Source organism: Coregonus lavaretus (assembly GCF_964263955.1).
Source record: "Coregonus lavaretus genome assembly, chromosome: 16".
NCBI classification, from domain to species: Eukaryota; Metazoa; Chordata; class Actinopteri; order Salmoniformes; family Salmonidae; genus Coregonus; species Coregonus lavaretus.
Window position 1 is genome coordinate 47,434,680 of NC_140003.1, and position 14,004 is coordinate 47,448,683.

At 44.2% G+C, this 14,004-nt stretch overlaps 1 protein-coding gene across 1 annotated transcript in view; it reads left to right on the forward strand.

Moving 5' to 3' along the window:
* Positions 1–8,527: 8,527 nt before the first annotated feature.
* The window catches only part of LOC311143675 (integrin alpha-V-like), a 75,766-nt gene continuing 70,289 nt past the window's right edge, over positions 8,528–14,004 (forward strand). The window contains exons 1-2 of the mRNA XM_084179548.1: positions 8,528–8,998; positions 9,413–9,543. Of these exons, the coding sequence (XP_084035674.1) occupies positions 8,835–8,998; positions 9,413–9,543 (295 nt within the window). The 5' untranslated portion in view covers positions 8,528–8,834. The remainder of the gene's footprint in view (positions 8,999–9,412; positions 9,544–14,004) is intronic.

Consider the following 14,004-nt stretch of genomic DNA (forward strand, 5'->3'; position numbering starts at 1 on the left):
GCTCCTGGGTAGAATGGAACCCAATTTCACTGCGACACGATGTACAGAAAAGTGTGTACGGTGCAATATCTATGTCCAGTATGAAAAAAATATTGTATTTAAGCTGATTGGCCACTCTTTAACGCCGCAAAATGAACAGCAAAGCTCTAGACCTATCTGCTGCCTTTGATACTGTGAACCATCAGATCCTCCTCTCCTCCCTCTCCGAGTTGGGCATTTCCGGCACTGCTCACTCTTGGATTGCGTCCTACCTGACAGGTCGCTCCTACCAGGTGGCGTGGTGAGAATCTGTCTCCGCACCATGTGCTCTCACCACTGGTGTCCCCCAGGGCTCAGTTCTAGGCCCTCTCCTATTCTCTCTATACACCAAGTCACTTGGCTCTGTCATATCCTCACATGGTCTCTCCTATCATTGCTACGCAGACGACACACAATTAATTTTGTCTGGCAGACATATCAGTGTGGATGTCGGATCACCACCTCAAGCTGAACCTTGGCAAGACGGAGCTGCTCTTCCTCCCGGGGAAGGACTGCCCGCTCCATGATCTCACCATCACGGTTGACAACTCCATTGTGGCCTCCTCCCAGAGTGCAAAGAACCTTGGCGTGACCCTGGACAACACCCTGTCGTTCTCCGCTAACATCAAAGCGGTGACCCGAATCCTGCAGGTTCATGCTCTACAACATTCGCAGAGTACGACCCTGCCTTACACAGGAAGCGGCACAGGTCCTAATCCAGGCACTTGTCATCTCCCGTCTGGATTACTGCAACTCGCTGTTGGCTGGGCTCCTTGCCTGTGCCATTAAACCCCTACAACTCATCCAGAATGCCGCAGCCCGTCTGATGTTCAACCTTCCCAAGTTCTCTCACGTCACCCCGCTCCTCCACCACTCCACTGGCTTCCAGTTGAGGCTCGCATCTGCTACAAGACCATGGTGCTTGCCTACGGAGCTGTGAGGGGAACGGCACCTCCGTACCTTCAGGCTCTGATCAGACCCTACACCCAAACGAGGGCACTACGTTCATCCACCTCCGGCCTGCTAGCCCCCCTACCTCTACGGAAGCACAGTTCCCGCTCAGCTCAGTCAAAGCTATTCGCTGCTCTGGCACCCCAATGGTGGAACAAACTCCCCCACGGCGCCAAGACAGCACAGTCACTGACCACCTTCTGGAGACACTTGAAACCCTACCTCTTTAAGGAATACCTGGAATAGTATAAAAGTAATCCTTCTAGAACCAAGTTCTATTTTAGCGCCTTGTCAAGCAGATGCTTGTTGACACACGCGAGCAGTGTGGGTGCAATGATTGAATAACATGTATGTGTACATTTATTTTCCAACGCTCGCGCTCGCGCACGTGACGCGTGCGGTGTGGTCAGCATGTTACAAGTAAAAAGAAAACCAGCATAGGCTAGCATAATGACTGTTGTGACCTTTTTATTGCAAGTCTTTAATAATAATAATAATATGCCATTTAGCAGACTTTAGCAAGTCTTTAATGAGCTAACCAGCTAGTTAAAGTATAACTATACAAACTGTGAACTAACGTTTTCACGTGGTGACATGCTAGCTAGCGTTAGCCCACCAGGGAATTGATATTTAGCTAACGTTATCTAGTTAACGTTAACTCACCATTCGTGTAGTCAGACTTACTAGCTAACGTTAGGCCGGCACCATGGCAAGGATAGTTGGTTAGCTAGCATGTCACCACTTAGAAAAGTCTGACAACATGAACGGTGAGCTAATGTTAACTAGCTAACTAGCTAGCTAAATATCGCCTGGTGGGCTAGCTCATTAGGCACCTTGGTTGGCTAATTAGCTACATTAGCTAAACTTGGCTAGCAAGCTCATAAAGGACATGTGGGATCAATGTTTTCCCCCATACAAAACACAGAAACGGTTTTGTTCCACGAGTGCATCTGTTGTACAGTGCATTCGGAAAGTATTCAGACCCCTTGACTTGTTCCACATTTTGTTACGTTACAGCCTTATTCTAAAATGGATTACATAGTTCTTTCTAGATCTGGACCCAATACCCCATAATGACAAAGCAAAAACTGTTTTTTAGAAATGTTTGCAAGTGTATTAAAAATAAACTGAAATATCACAATTACCTAAGTATGCAGACCCTTTACTCAGGACTTTGTTGAAGCACCTTTGACAGCGATTACAGCCTTGAGTCTACTTGGGTATGATGCTACAAGCTTGGCACACCAGTATTTGGGGAGTTTCTCTAATTATTCTCTGCAGATCCTCTCAAGTTCTGTCAGGTTGGATGGGGAGCGTCGCTGCACAGCTATTTTCAGGTCTCTCCATAGATGTTCAGGTTCAAGTCCGGGCTCTGGCTGGGCACCTCAAGGACATTCAGAGACTTGTCCCGAAGCCACTCCTGTGTTGTCTTGGCTGTGTGCTTAGTATCGTCGTGCTGTTGGAAGGTGAACCTTCGCCCCAGTCTGAGGTCCTGAGCACTCTGAAGCAGGTTTTCATCAAGGATCTCTCTGTACTTTGCTTTGTTCATCTTTCCCTAGATCCTGACTAGTCTCCCATTCCATGACGCTACAAAAACATCCCCACAGCATGATTCTGCCACCACCATGCTTCACCGTAGGGATGTTGCCAGGTTTCCTCCAGACGTGACGTTTGGCATTCAGGCCAAAGAGTTCAATCTTGGTTTCATCAGACCAGAGACTCTTGTTTCTCATGGTCTGTGAGTCCTTTAGGTGCCTTTTAGCAAACTACAAGCTGGCTGTCATGTGCCTTTTACTGAGGAGTGGCTTCTGTCTGGCCACTCTACCATAAAGGCCGGACTGGTGGAGTGCTGCAGAGATAGTTGTCCTTCTGGTATGTTCTCCCATCACCTCCCTGACCAAGGCCTTTCTCCCCCGATTGCTCAGTTTGGCCCGGGCGGGCAGTTCTAGGAAGAGTCTTGGTGGATCCAAACTTCTTTCATTTAGGAATGATGGATGCCACTGTGTTCTTGAGGACCTTCATTGCTGCAGAATTTTTTTTGGTACCCTACCTCAGATCTGTGCCTCGACACAATCCGTTCTAGGAGCTCTATGGACAATTCCTTCGACCTCAAGGCTTGGTTTTTGTTCTGACATGCACAGTCAACTGTGGGACCTTATATAGACAGTTGTGCGCCTTTCCAAATCATGTCCAATCGATTGAATTTACCACAGGTGGACTCCAATCAAGTTGTAGAAAAATCCCAAGGATGATCAATGGAAACAGGATGCACACCCTCATAGCAAAGGGTCTGAATACTTATGTAAATAATGTTTTCGCTTTGTCATTATGGGGTATTGTGTGTAGATTGATGAGGAAAAACAGTTGTTTAATCAATTTTAGAATAAGGCTGTAACGTAATAAAATGTGGAGAAAGGGAATGGGTCTGAATACTTTCCGAATGCACTGTACATGACTAATCAAATGATCTGAGTTACCAGTTAGGGATGGAAATGAAGCTAGCCCGAGGCTAGTACTTTTCAGACAGGGCTAGCAGACAATGTGCCAAACTAGCCTGACACAGCAGTGAAATGGCTAGCAGACAATGTGCCAAACTAGCCTGACACAGCAGTGAAATGGCTAGCAGACAATGTGCCAAACTAGCCTCGACACAGCAGTGAAATGGCTAGCAGACAATGTGCCAAACTAGCCTCGACACAGCAGTGAAATGGCTAGCAGACAATGTGCCAAACTAGCCTCGACACAGCAGTGAAATGGCTAGCAGACAATGTGCCAAACTAGCCTCGACACAGCAGTGAAATGGCTAGTAGACAATGTGCCAAACTAGCCTCGACACAGCAGTGACATTTTGACTTTACAAACAATCGCATGACACTGATTTAGTCCTCTGTAGCTCAATTGGTAGAGCATGGCGCTTGTAACACCACGGTAGTGGGTTCGATTCCCGGGACCACCCATACGTAAAAATGTATGCGCACATGACTGTAAGTCGCTTTGGATAAAAGCGTCTGCTAAATGGCGTATTATTTAGGTCTACTGGCCAGAACCCCAAAATCCTTATGTTACATCCCTGCATCTCATCCGATTCCCCCTATCACCGTTGACCCTCCTCAGTGACCTCACGGCTGAGGGTTTAAACTTTTCCTCTTGAGAATTAGTCACAAGTACTGCCGTATAGCTCATCGCATTACCTCACCTCTTCAGGCAAATAGTACCCTAGACTGTCCTGATCATCTAGTTGAGCATTCCAGATAATTCCTCCATCCCAGCAGAAATGTCCCACCAACATATTAGGATTTTAGAGGTGCAGATATACTAAAGCCCAGTCTATTTTACAGTTACTATATTCGAGTCTGTGGGTTATGGTATTTTAATATATATGTTAGTTTTCAACTTAGCTAGCTAGTAAAAGTAACTTTTTTTTGTCTTTCAGATGGGCGGACCGGAAACCCAGTGACAACACTCGGGTCTGCAGCTGCAATTTTCTGGTGGGAAAGATAAATTACATTTACATTTTAGTCATTTAGCAGACGCTCTTATCCAGAGCGACTTACAGGAGCAATTAGTGTTAAGTGCCTTGCTTAAGGGCACATCGACAGATTTTTTCACCTAGTCGGCTCGGGGATTAGAACCAGCAACCTTTCGGTTGCTGGCACAACGCTCTTACCCACTAAGCCACCTGCCGCCCCACAGTATTTACCAGAAAAGGTAGCTCATCCACCATGGCAGAAGAGGAAGATCCAGACTGTTGATTGGGAAACAAGAACAAACAATGATGCATGAGGATTGGCTGTTGAGGGACCACTTGTCACATTGTCCAAAGTGGGTTTGAGTTCTGATAAACAATGTGTTTTCTGTCCAGATGAAGATGTTGATACAGCATTGAAAAAGAACCACCACTGACCACATGTCTCTGTTTTCTGTCCAGATAAAGATGTTGATAAAGCATTGATAAAGACCCACCACTGACCACATGTCTCTTTGTTTTCCGGTCCAACAGGATCCCTCAGGCCGTCTGGTGCATGGACACCCTGTGGCAGTGTGATCCGAGCGCAAGCGTCCAGTTGTGGAGACTACAGCACATCGAGCCTGTTGACAGACAGGTCAGTAACTCATCAAATATGATACAATATTGTGTAAAACATTGAATTTGTAAATGCATCGACATTGACTTTTACCTTTTCCCCGTGTTTTAGACATGAGGCGTGACGTGCGGAACATCAGGCTCACCCCACGAGAAGCAGTGCGTGATCAACGCCACGCTCAGCAAGGAGATCTGCTGGAAGTGATGTATTCTCTCACTCTGGGGTTAAGACATCATTTAAACATCACAGATATACATTCCCACTGTCCCCATGATAAAATGCCTTTGTGATTGAACTTACGTTAACTACATTACTTTAGTTGGCTGCTTTGACCAAAACTTGTATGTAATATAACCTATTCTGGGAGCCTAGTGTGTGTGAACTATGTGGAATATTTTTTGACTGTTGGCTTCCCTGAAAATAGGTACTGACAGGAGGAGCAATATGAGTCAGTCAGAGGTCAGAGGTCGTCAGAGGTCGTCACGCTGGACGGGGATGGTGATGGAGGCTTTGGTGGTCCACACAACGAAGAAGCAGGTGTCCCTTCCAGTGATGTGGAGATGCCCTTGGACATGGTGCCAGTGAGGATGGTCTTCACAGATGCTGTAAGACCCTCCCTCCTTGATATAGAAATCCTTCGACTTCACTGCCTCTTCAATGGTAAGGTACCTTAGGAACCATAGGGACCATAGGGACACTTGACCTCCACCACTGCTGTGGTGCCCACCATGCCATCCGGTGATGCACCCAGGATCCCAGACCCTGTGGTAGCCCTGTGGTAGAGAGAATCCCCTGGTCACCTATAGAGACCTGCCAAGAGGAAGGCTGTTAAGTGCCACATGCCTTTTCAATGCATGACTTTGAACCTTGAAATGCATGCCTTTCAATGCATTACTTTGAACACCTTGAAATGCATTCGTTGTAAGAAATGTGCTATATAAATAAAGTTTGATTTGATTGATGACATTACAGCTGTAGAATATTTAATAAATTGTACTTTTCACATGAGCACAAGTGCAGTTTTTCCATAAACTTTTAATTGATCATTTGGGATTTTATCACTTGACATATCAATCATATAGTTGGAAGGATCCTAGAAATCAAGACTGTGTGAATGCATGTACCACTCTGAATATAATAAATACTGTGCCTTTGAAGATTTGTCTCAGGTCATGAAACTACAATACAATTCTGAATGTCAATAGATTTTTAGATTCATTCTCATCAATGACAACATTCTGGAACTAAGTTATCACTCATCTAAGTCTGGTATCCGGGGTAATCTGGTTAATTATTATATAATTGATTAAGTGGCTCTTTCCTTGTAGAATGTCGACAGCTGTATAGAACACATTGTATTGCGAAGATGCTCAAACTTAACCTAATAGCTACACTCGCCGACACAGGATAAACTTTATCCCTCATGCTGGCCCTGACCAAACCCGGTAAATTGCCTCTCACTACATTTACATTTACATTTTAGTCATTTATCCAGAGCGAATTAGTTAGTGAGTGCGTACATTGTGGTCCTCTGTAGCTCAGCTGGTAGAGCACGGCGCTTATAACGCCAAGGTAGTGGGTTCGATCCCCGGGACCACCCATACACAAACATGTATGCACGAATGACTGTAAATCGCTTTGGATAAAAGCGTCTGCTAAATGGCATATTATTAATATTACATTTCCACACTACAGCTGCACTTCTCCACTATAAGTGGTCTTCTCCCCCCTTTTAATGCTCTGATGCGCCTCCTTGAATAATGCCACGAGTTCTGAAAGACGACTGAAGTCGACATATTGTACAAACAATTATCAAGGCTAAGTAAAACAACATTATTTGTTGATCTACTGCTCTGCTAACTAGCTAGCTAAGACAGGGGACATAAGAAGTACAAATAAAAGTCCACTGTAAAACGCTGTGTGTATGATACAAAATCAAATCTTTTTTTGCAGCGTTGCATAATGTAAGAATTATGTTTTTTTTTAAATTATAATGGGGGAAAAACTAAAAAGAATTACTACTTTATACAAGATATAGAATATAAGGTGGAGCACATTGAGATTGGATTGGTTGGAGTTTAAGTAAATTAATGTAAAGAACATAATAGCCTGCTGGTAAAAAATATATACAATGACACATTTTTTTTAAAAATAATTTTGATTGTATGATTCTTGTTAATTTACTGGTGCTATTGTTCAAGGATACCATTTTGAAATGTAATGTTTAAGAAAAGTCTTACTGTGTTTTTGTTGTATTGCACAAACAAATTGCACTTTACAGGAAGAACAATCGATTGTGTCCATAAAACCAGGGTCCAGTCTGCTAAGTAGAGTCCCTATTGTACAGTCGTGGTCAAAGGTTTTCAGAATGACACAAATACTAATTTTCACAAAGTCTGCTGCCTCCGTTTTGATGATGGCAATTTGCATATACTCCAGGATGTCATGAAGAGTGATCAGATGAATTGCGATTAATTGCAAAGTCCCTCTTTGCCATGAAAATGAACTTAATCCCCCCAAAACATTTCCACTGCATTTCAGCCCTGCCACAAAAGGACCAGCTGCCATCATGTCAGTGATTCTCTCGTTAACACAGGTGAGAGTGTTGACGAGGACATGGCTGGAGATCACTCTGTCATGCTGATTGAGTTAGAATAACAGACTGGAAGCTTTAAAAGGAGGGTGGTGCTTGAAATCATTGTTCTTCCTCTGTTAACCATGGTTATCTGCAAGGAAACACGTGCTGTCATCATTGCTTTGTACAAAAAGAGCTTCACGGGCAAGGATATTGCTGCTAGTAAGATTGCACCTAAATCAAAAAAACTGCACTTGTGCTCATGTGAAAAGTACAATTTATTAAATATTCTACAGCTGTAATGTCATCAATCAAATCAAACTTTATTTATATAGCACATTTCTTACAACGAATGCATTTCAAGGTGTTCAAAGTAATGCATTGAAAGGCATGCATTTCAAGGTTCAAAGTCATGCATTGAAAAGGCATGTGGCACTTAACATCCTTCCTCTTGGCAGGTCTCTATAGGTGACCAGGGGATTCTCTCTACCATTTATCGGATCATCAAGAACATCAAGGAGAGAGGTTCAATTGTTGTGAAGAAGGCGTCAGGGCGCCCAAGAAAGTCCAGCAAGCGCCAGGACCGTCTCCTAAAGTTGATTCAACTGCGGGATTGGGTCACCACCAGTGCAGAGCTTGCTCTATAAACCAAAATTTATTTCATTTACAGTGTATTGAATTGGGGGCATTTATTTGGCCTGGCTTGGAACATGTTTTAAAACCCACATTTAATGCAAATGTCACTTAAATATTAACAAATATGAATCACTGTTAATGTTTAGACAATTGTTTTTCATATATCATGAATAAATGCAGGTTAATGACACTTTTCTACTAATATGCGGAGGACTTTTATTTAGAAGGTTTCTTAAATTCCATGACCCGGAAGTACTTTTTCAGTGTTTGCTGCGAAAGGACACAACGCTGCGGGGGGTGTTTTAATGGGCACACATATTTGTTACGTTGTATTGCATGAACTGTACGGTTGAGGACGGGCTGATTTGAACTGGACTGTTTTCTGGTATTGGTAAATAAGTGACTGTGTAGCCGAGTGGTTTACTGAACTGGCGCGGGATTTATGGAAATGGAGTGTGGGATCTCGGTGTATCATCATTAGTACGACTACAAAGGGAAAGGGGAACTCATCGCCAAACTGAATCACACCCAGTTGAACAGGCTACAGACTTGGAACTTTAGCAGTCAGGATGGAACGACGTCGCAAACTTAGTTTATCTTTGGCTTTGATCCTGTCTTGTTTACAGTGGACAACTTCTTTCAATCTGGATATTGACAAACCCTATGTATTCTCTGGACCTAAAGGAAGTTATTTTGGATTTTCTGTGGATTTCTTCCAGCCAAATATTAAGCAGTAAGATTGAGTTATATAATATTTTAAATGCTTGCTATTATATCTTTATTATTGCCTTTTGCCATAGGGGCTAAGCCTTATTTTAACTTTGATGAGGGAAAGTAGAATTATGCTATTGTTAATGTGACTCAACGTTCTATTCATCATGTGACATAGCTTTGTTGCGACCCTAATAGGCTACAGTATAAGAATAGGGGTGGTGCATGTTTTCTTGTAAAATAATAATAATAATGTGCCATTTAGCAACGCTTTCATCCAAAGCGACTTACAGTCATGCGTGCATACATTTTTTTGTGTATGGTTGGTGGTCCCGGGGATCGAACCCACTACCCTGGCGCCGTTACAAGCGCAGTGCTCTACCAGCTGAGCTACAGAGGACCTTGTGTTTAGGCTAAATCTATTTCTCTTCTTTAGGTCAAACATCCTTATAGGAGCTCCCAGAGCCAACACCACCTCAGCTTCCACAGTGGTGGAGAGAGGGGCTGTCTATACCTGCCCATGGCAGAAGAGTGGTGACTGTACCCAAGTACAGTTTGACAACACTGGTGAGTAGTATGTCTGTTACACACACACAAAAAAAGTATCTGATTGATTTGACCCCCCTATTCTCGACTTCTACATCGTGATGAACAGGGAGGGACCACTATGGCTTGATATTCAAAGTGAATACCATTTATTTCAGTCAAGGGTCATGTGCAGATTAAAAACGAATTGAACCATGTGTATGTGAAAATATGTCCTATGAGGTACAGTAAGTCTTTTTAGGATGTAAGACGGAGCAAAGGCAGATGTTCACTCATCTAGGAAGCCTATAGTGGAGATGTGCAGACATGCTCAATGTTAAGCTTAAGAGTTCCATAAAGACACAGAGAGAGAGAGAGAGACAGACAGAGAGAGTTATGTTTATTTATTTTCCCTTTTGTACTTTAACTATTTGTACATCGTTACGACACTGTATATAGACATCATATGACATTTGACTCATGTCTTTATTCTTTTGGAACTTTTGTGAGTGTAAATGTTTACTGTTCATTTTTTAATTGTTTATTTCACTTTTGTTTATTATCTAGTTCACTTGCTTTGGCAATGTAAACATGTGTTTCCCATGCCAATAAAGCCCCTTAAATTGAATTGCGAGAGATTGAGAAAGAGAGAGTGGGACAGACAGAGAGAGAGAGAGAGAGAAGGGGGGTTAGGGGGGGAGTAGAGAGGGGGGGGGGGTGGAGAGGGGGGCAGAGGGGAGGGAGGGAGGGGGAAGGGGAGAGGGGGGACAGAGGGGGAAGGGGAGAGGGGGGGCAGAGAGGGGGGGCAGAGGGGAGGGGGGCAGAGGGGAGGGGAGGGGAGGGGGGCAGAGGGGAGGGGAGGGAGGGGGAAGGGGAGAGGGGGGGCAGAGGGGAGGGAGGGGGAAGGGGAGAGGGGGGGCAGAGGGGAGAGGGGGGGGAGAGGGGGGCAGAGGGGGGAGGGGAGAGGGGGAGAGTCCCAGTACCCTTTTAAAGGACTGTCTGCTCTGCATTATAACAGGGGGGCAATATGAGTCAGTAACTTTTTATGTCTTGAAGCATCCATTGCAGACAGACATGCGTCATGGCGTTTAGTAATATTTACATTACGGCACATCCCTCCATCTTATGGGTTTGTCCCAGCACAAACTAACACACACACACACACACACACACACACACACACACACACACACACACACACACACACACACACACACACACACACACACACACACACACACACACACAATGCAAAACCAAGCCCCATGAGTGACACACACGTTAAGCTATTTAGGGGAACATCGGCCTATATTTCAGTGTATCCTGTGCTATTTACACCACTCTTTATCAATTTGAACGTTGGTAATTTGCCTTCTTGGTTTGTTTGTTGTGCTTAATAGACAACTGCAAATCAAAAATTATTTTGCTCACGTACAGACTTAAAACTACAGATTGAGTGACTTCGCTATTCCAGTGACTAGCCCGCTATAGTCTAGACTATTGGAAAATAGAAGAAAAGTTACTATTTCCAAGTCTGAACCACGCTCAACCTGTGTTACTTGGAAACAACTCAATATTACATTTTAGTCATTTTAGCAGACGCTCTTATCCAGAGCGACTTACAGTAAGTGAGTGCATACATTTTCATACTGCCCCCCCCGTGGGAAACAAACCCACAACCCTGGCGTTGCAAGCGCCATGCTCTGCCAACTGAGCTACAGGGGACTACTCCAAAGTTAAATGCAAATATGTTTCCATGTAATAGGTGTATCCATATTTTCCTCCCTTTGCTGCTATATCTGATGGTCTGTCAGAGCCTGAGTGGCCTCCTGGTCCTACTGTTATGCTGTAAGTGACTTCATGGCCACAATGGGTGCCTTTGTGACGGCTGATCCTCACCCTGTAGACCGAGAGGTGAGGGGATTGGTTTAGATTAGTGTTTGTGTCCGAGCAGCCTAAAGCCGTTGGGGAAGGTACTGTAATTAGTGTGTGCTCAGGGGGTTGTATCCCGCCTGGCCATTGCCAAACTATCTTGCTAACCATGTGATCTGGGTTTGTCCCAGCACAAACTAACTAACACACACACACACACACACACACACACACACACACACACACACACACACACAATGCAAAACCATGTTCACTGTTCTTCCCTGGTCTGTCATAGTCAGATGAGATCTTGTTTTCCAGCTCTGTCAGTCTACTCCTGGTGAACAGGCAAACCTTAAAAAAAAAAAAAAAACGACGTCAAAATTAGAGCACACTAATTGCTCCCATTGATTTATTGGAAAACCAACGTTTCGGCACCGAGTCTTTCTCAGGGTTAGACGTGCTAAACTGACAGATATGTTTACAGCTGTCCGTAGTCTTCCTCAGGGTCGGACGTGCTAAACTGACAGATATGTTTACAGCTGTCCAGACAGTCTCTAGATTAGAATAACTATAATTATAGAGGAGCCGTGGGTGTAATATTTGACCAGGTGCAGCCAAGGCTCTAGTCTCCAGGCTAGAGGAGGGGACAGCTGGGATGAGCTCCTGAGTGGCGCAGTGGTCTAAGGCACTGCATCGCAGTGCTAGCTGTGCCACTAGAGATCCTGGTTCGAATCCAGGCTCTGTCGCAGCCGGCCGCGACCGGGAGACTCATGGGCGGCGCACAATTGTCCCAGCGTCGTCCAGGGTAGGGGAGGGAATGGCCGGCAGGGATGTAGCTCAGTTGTGGGTTCGATTCCCATGGGGGGCCAGTATAAAAAATATAAAAAAAGATATGTATTCACTAACTGTAAGTCGCTCTGGATAAGAGCGTCTGCTAAATGACTAAAATGTAAATGTAAAATGATGTTACCCCTACAACTGGTGCTCTGGTCAGGGTCCGCGCTAGGCAGGAGCTGGGATGTTAGAAACATGGAGGAGCTAGCTGTTGTTCCTATGAGTTTTGCTCTAGTCAGCGTTCGACAGGAACAGAGCTCTGTGGTAGGCCCGATGGTATGTTTCCGCTGAAGGGTAGTAAGTATCCTCCCACATACACTACTAGTCAAAAGTTTGGACACACCTACTCATTCAAGGGTTTTTCTTTATTTTTTTTACTATTTTTTACATTGTAGGATAATAGTGAAGACATCAAAACTATGAAATAACACATATAGAATCATGTAGTAATCATAGTGTTAAACAATATCAAAATATATTTTATATTCTTCAAATAGCAACCCTTTGCCTTGATGACCGCTTTGCACACTCTTGGTATTCTCTCAACCAGTTTCATGAGGTAGTCACCTGGAATGCATTTCAATTAACAGGTGTGCCTTATTAAAAGTTACTTTGTGGAATTTCTTTCCTTAATGGTTTGAGCCAATCAGTTGTGTTGTGACAAGGTAGGGGTGGTATACAGAAGATAGCCCTACAAACCTCCCGCGTTATGACATCAGCCAGTATTGAAACCTGACATGTATGAAAGACGTTTTATGCGATCTAGAAGTGTTATTCCTGTGAACCTCCAGTGTATAGTGAGAGCGGCTTTATAGCAATGCTACGTCATACCGGCCGAATGTCGGCCTGCTTGAACGGCAATAGCTCAGATACACATGAAAACACGAAATGACCCCGGGGAATCGATAGAACATCGCTCAGAGATGCACAAAAACAACAGAACATTAAAAATGGGTGAATCTTTCCTTTTTGTCTTTTTATATCTTCAGCAACATGGTGTTTCAGCGCCGAGTCTGAGGTAACCCTCCCATTTTATTAACCCTGTAGGCACTAGGCAATAAGCCACTTCAACTCTGCCTGATCACGCACAGGTGGTATTTTGATACCAGCAACGTTGCAGCCGCTCTCCGCGGACTTGGAGGAAAGCGGATGTTTCGGGATTGAGTGTTTTCAACCTAACTTCGGTTTCCCCTGAAAATTGGAAGTGGGGACTCCACTCAGGTGTCTTCCTACGCCTGCTACGTAAAGTTACATTGCAGTTAACAGGATATTTCAACAGTCGTTTTGCAATGCTTTTGTCATATCTGATGATTTCAGGTTTGTTACGAAGATGTATAATTTCCACATCAACACGACACTCCCCATATTAACGCTGTGTGTTATTAGACATGTTAACCACAGTCTCACTTGGCTTACACGTGGCGAGACGGCAGATGTGGAAGGAGACCATTGTTAACCCTAACCACAGAGCAGTCTGATACTAGGTCTGGAGCTTAAAGGAGCCTACAGTACGGATCATTTATAGGTTCAGCTGTCCTCATTTGAGTAACTAACACGTGTGTGTGTCAGAACTAGATCTGTATTTGCTAGACAGGGTGTGTTAAAGGATGTCGGCTGTGAGTCATTTCCTCTAGGAAAAACTATAGTTTAATCTTCATTGGACACTGTTAACAAACCTCCAAACGAGCTTCAATGCCATACAACACTCCTTCAGTAGCCTCCAACTGCTCTCAAACACTAGTAAAACTAAATGCATGCTCTTCAATCGAACGCTGCTGGCACCCGCCCACCCGA